Genomic DNA, 5,100 nt, shown 5'->3' with positions numbered 1-5,100 from the left:
AGGGTTAGGGTCAGGGTTAGGGTTAGGGTTAGGGTTAGGGTCAGGGTTAGGGTTAGGGTTAGGGTCAGGGTTAGGGTCAGGATTAGGGTTAAGTATGGTTTTGTTAAGGATTAGGGTCAGGGTTAGGGTCAGGATTAGGGTTAGTATGGTTTTGTTAAGGGTTAGGGTCAGGGTTAGGGTTAGGGTTAGGGTTAGGGTCAGGGTTAGGGTCAGGATTAGGGTTAAGTATGGTTTGGTTAAGGGTTAGGGTCAGGGTCAGGGTTAGGGTTAGGGTTAGGGTTAGGGTCAGGGTTAGGGTTAAGTATGGTTTTGTTAAGGGTTAGGGTCAGGGTTAGGGTTAGGGTTAGGGTCAGGGTTAGGGTTAGGGTTAGGGTTAGGGTCAGGGTTAGGGTTAGGGTTAGTTAGGGTTTAGGGTTTGGGTTAGGGTTAAGTATGATTTGGTTAAGGGTTAGGGTCAGGGTTAGGGTTAGGGTTAGGGTCAGGGTTAGGGTTAGGCTTAGGGTCAGGGTTAGGGTTAGTAAAGTCATGGTTTGGGTAGTGTGAGGGGCCACCTAAAAATGTTGGAAAAAAACGCAAACGCGGTAAAAACGCGCTAAAAACGCATGCAAACGCATAAAAACGCTGCGTTTTTTTCATGCATGCTCATAAAAATGCTTGAAAAAAACGCAGCAGTTGTATGCTTATGTATGCGTTTTTTCAATGCGTTTTTTTGCGGGAAAAACGCGCTGCAAAAAAAAGCAAGTGTGAAACTAGCCTTATCTGGTTGTTCATCACTACGACACTCTTAAGGCCCTTTTACATTTAGCGATGCACCAGCGATCCAACCAGCGATCCGACCCGGTCAGGATCGCTGGTGCATCGCTAAATGATCGCTAGTGAGCTTTCATGCAGAAAGACCTCACAGCGATGCAGCAGCGACGCAGCGCACGATACTTACCATTCACACACAGCGATCCTGCGTCCTCCCGCCCGCCTCCACGCGTCGCTGGACGTCACAGCAGGAAGCGCCCGACGAGAAATGGAGCCGGACATTCTCGCGTGATCAGCGATGGACAGCGGGGGAGCCGGTCGCTGGTAAGTATCACACATAGCGATATCGCTAGCAATATCACTATAACGTCACAAAACCAGTGACGTTTTAGCAATATTGCTAGCGATATCGCTTAGTGTAAAACCCGCTTTAGAAGCACCCTTGACCTAGTAGCTCTGATCACCCACAGAACCTCCAAGCACAGAGTAAAACAGCCCTGGCTCACACCGCAAACTCAACTTCTCCAGCGATGCTCTAGTAGTGCTGAACGCATATGGAGAAAAACCCACACACCAGAAGACTTCATCCACTTCAAATTTATGTTAAGAACCTATAACGCTGCCCTTCACCTCGCCAAACTGACCTACTTCACCACCCTGATCTCCTGACTAGCCAACAACCCCAAGAAACTTTTCAACACTTTTCTCTCCCTCCTAATGCCAAAAGCACAAGCCCCTATCACAGACATTTGTGCTGATGACCTGGCCTCCCACTCCACTGAAAAAATAGATAATATCCATCAGGAAATCTGCTCCCAACCACCAAGGGCTGTGACTGCCATCTCTTCCTGCATCTCCCCTGGCTCACTTTCCACATTTGATCCCATCACAGAAGAAGAAGTCTCCAGACTCCTCTCTTCTCGTCCGACCAAATGCACTACCGACCCCATTCCCTCACATCTCCTCAAGTCTCTCTCTCCAGTCGTCACAACTCACCTAACTGCAACCTTTAATCTCTCTCTCTCCTCGGGCATTTTCCCATCCTCCTTCAAACACGCCATCGTTATTCCATTACTAAAGAAACCCACTCTCGACCCATCATGCACAAACAACTACAGACCAGTATCCAATCTACCCTTCATCTCTAAACTTTTGGAGCGCCTAGTTTACTCCCACCTTACCCGTTACCTCTCCAATCACTCCATTCTAGACCCTTCACAGTCCGGCTTCCGTCCTCTACATTCGACTGAAACTGCACTCATCAAAGTGACCAATGACCTTCTGACAGCAAAACGTAACGGTGACCACTCTCTGCTCATTCTTCTTGACCTATCTACAGCCTTCGACAATGTTCACCACCATCTCCTACTCTCTAGGCTCCAGTCACTAGGCATTAAGAGCACTGCTCTCTCCTGGTTCTCTTCCTATCTTTCTGACCGCTCCTTCAGTGTTTTGTTCTCTGGCTCCATGTCATCTCCTCTTCCTCTCGCTGTCGGGGTACCTCAGGACTCAGTCCTTGGCCCCCTTCTCTTCTCTCTCTACACGGCCCCAATTGTACAGACCATCAGCAGATTTGGCTTTCAGTACCATCTTTATGCTGATGACACACAACTATACACGTCATTCCTCGACCTTACACCCGCTGTACTACAGAACGCCAGTGACTGTCTGTCTGCAGTCTCCAACATCATGTCCGCTCTCTATCTGAAGCTCAACCTCTCCAAAACTGAACTTTTTCTGCTCCTGCCGTCTACTAACCTCCCTAAATCTGACATTTCCCTCTCCGTGGGTGGCACTATAATAACACCCCGGCAGCAGGCGCGCTGTCTGGGTGTTATATTTGACACCAATCTCTCCTTCACATCCCATATACAATCTTTTGCCTGCTCTTGCCGCTTACAGAACATCTCTAGAATCTGCCCTTTTCTCACCATGGAAACAACAAAAACCCTCACTGTAGCATTGATCCACTCCCGCCTGGATTACTGCAATGCTCTATTAATTGGCCTCCCCGTTACTCGACTATCCCCTCTCCAGTCCATACTTAATGCAGCAGCCAGGTTCATCTAGATGGCTAATCGGTACTCGGACGCGTCCGCTCTTCGACAGTCCTTACACTGGCTGCCCATTCATTATAGGATCCAATTCAAAGTACTTGTTCTCACCCACAAAGCTCTCCACAGTGCAGCACCCCTCTACATCTCCCTCATTTCTGTCTATCGGCCTAACCGACCGCTGTGCTCTGCAAACAACTTTTGACTAACCTCTGCACTAATCTGTACCTCCCACTCCCGACTCCAAGACTTCTCCCACGCTGTGCCAATCCTCTGGAATGCTCTACCACAAGAAATTAGGACTATCTACAATTTGCATAGTTTCAGGTGCTCCGTTCAGGGCGGCCTATCACGTTCACTAATCAAAGTCATTCTATGTGTAAGTGTGCATGTTTAGTGAATGGGCTATCTCCATCCATCCCTCACTCCCTCAAGATGGCTGCACCATCATTGTAAATACACCATTGTAAATACACTCCTGTTCTTTGTATCTCCCCCATCTCATTGTAGATTGTAAGCTCTCATGAGCAGGGTCGTCTTATTTTGCTTTAATTATTGTATTGTTAAAGCTGTTACTTATGACTTGTGTTTTGAATCTGTTAAACTGTAAAGCGCTGTGGAATATGTTGGGGCTATATAAATAAAGATTATTATTATTATTAATATTATTCCTTGAATTATACCAAGAAAGATCACAGTCTGGGTGACATGCCAAAAAAGCTATATATTAAAACACTTAATAAAAGATAACATAACTTAATTAGATAAAAAAGAACAAAATGAAGTATAAGGTCTTAAAAATGGCAACCACTCTAATCAGATCATATGACTTCTGCAGCCAATCAGATTGGCAGCCTTCACTGTTTGTGCCACATGACTGCTACACGACACAGCTTTGAAATCAGACCAAGGGTACTCGTCTGAGAAATAAGTTAAATGATTTTTTTAACTTTGTTCTGCAGAGTTAAGTTGCTAACAAGAGGTTGGTCAGTCGTGTATAACCCTTTTCCTATGTAAAATTGCTATAACCATGAGAATAGAATATAGGCTCTCTTGTAATAACTATTTGCATATGTGTCAGTTAATTATTCCTTCCCCACAATATTGTGTTTCTTCCATGATAGCAAATTTCCCATCTGGAAAGATTTGGGACACTGCTTGAGTTTAGGATTGCTACAGATAATTGCAATAGGACTCAAGGCTGAATAAGAGCAAGCTAAAATTATCCTGGCCTCGCTCATGCTGGTTGTCACATTGGTCAATGTCATAGTGTAGATCCACGTGACATTTTCAAATCCAAAAAGTGCTACATACATAATAACCAATATGATGACAGCTCTGGAAGCTTTGTATTCTGCTGTCCTTCCTTGGCCTCTGTCTGAGCTGCGAATCCCTTTGATTGATCTTTCATGATGTACTAATCGGTACACAATGTAACTGCTTGCTATTACCATAAACCCTACAAACAAAAAGTCTCTAAATACGTATATCGCTCCATTAATTATGTAGGCATTATAATTCTTAAAGTCCATATCACAATAAATTAAGTGTAGCGTGTAAATAGAAGTTGTAGCATTGTAGTTAGACTGTACATTTGTTAGAACAGAGTAATGTATCACTAGATTGCAACATAAAATAGTTATAATAATTGTCAGAACATTGTGTGTCATTTTCTGCTTGAAATATATCCAGTGTTTGGCTGATGGGGCGATGAGGATACATTGATGACAGCTGAGGAGGCTGGTGATGCAGATAGACATGGCTCTGCTCACTCTGTATGTATATAGGAAAATCTTGCATCTTGTGTCATCCATTAGGTTTTTCACGCCTAAAGCATGAAGGTACTGGGGGATGATCCGAGATATTACTATTAGGAGATTCATTACAGCCAATGTCATGAGAATTGTGTTTGATGCTAAAATTTTCTTCCCGTTTATTCTGATAAAGGTAAACTTTAAGAAAATAAAGAGATTTCCCGGAATTCCAATCACTATCATCATGAAAAAGCCAAAGGCCTTAAGGGCAAGGTAGATATCCAACATCTGTAATTTAAAAAAAAAAGTCATGTTAACATTTCTGGCAAACACTGGTTTCTATGGTTGTTATTTCTTGATGCACTCAATATTCTAATGAGTAAATTGTTCTTTTTGTCTTTTCACATTTACATAAACATTTACTATTTACTTACCTAATTAATTACTTACTGCAGGGTAGTTTCTCATTGCTTTAATCCTAGGTTTTGTCTGTTAACCCCTTTCTGACATTTGACGTAATGATCCATCCATGTGACCTGGGC

The 5,100-nt window shown here is 43.7% G+C and overlaps 1 protein-coding gene across 1 annotated transcript; it reads right to left on the bottom strand.

The window, feature by feature from the left end:
* Window positions 1-3,889: 3,889 nt before the first annotated feature.
* On the bottom strand, window positions 3,890-4,846 carry LOC141099169 (olfactory receptor class A-like protein 1). Its single transcript, XM_073587315.1, has one exon. It carries the CDS (start codon window positions 4,844-4,846, stop codon window positions 3,890-3,892), a length of 957 nt encoding a protein of 318 aa, XP_073443416.1.
* Between the last annotated feature and the right edge of the window lie 254 nt (window positions 4,847-5,100).

This window comes from Dendrobates tinctorius, unplaced genomic scaffold (assembly GCF_039654945.1).
Source record: "Dendrobates tinctorius isolate UK_male_01 unplaced genomic scaffold, ASM3965494v1 ptg000098l, whole genome shotgun sequence".
NCBI classification, from domain to species: domain Eukaryota; kingdom Metazoa; phylum Chordata; class Amphibia; order Anura; family Dendrobatidae; genus Dendrobates; species Dendrobates tinctorius.
Note: the sequence above shows the minus strand (reverse complement) of the source record. Positions and strands in the feature narration are given on the sequence as shown.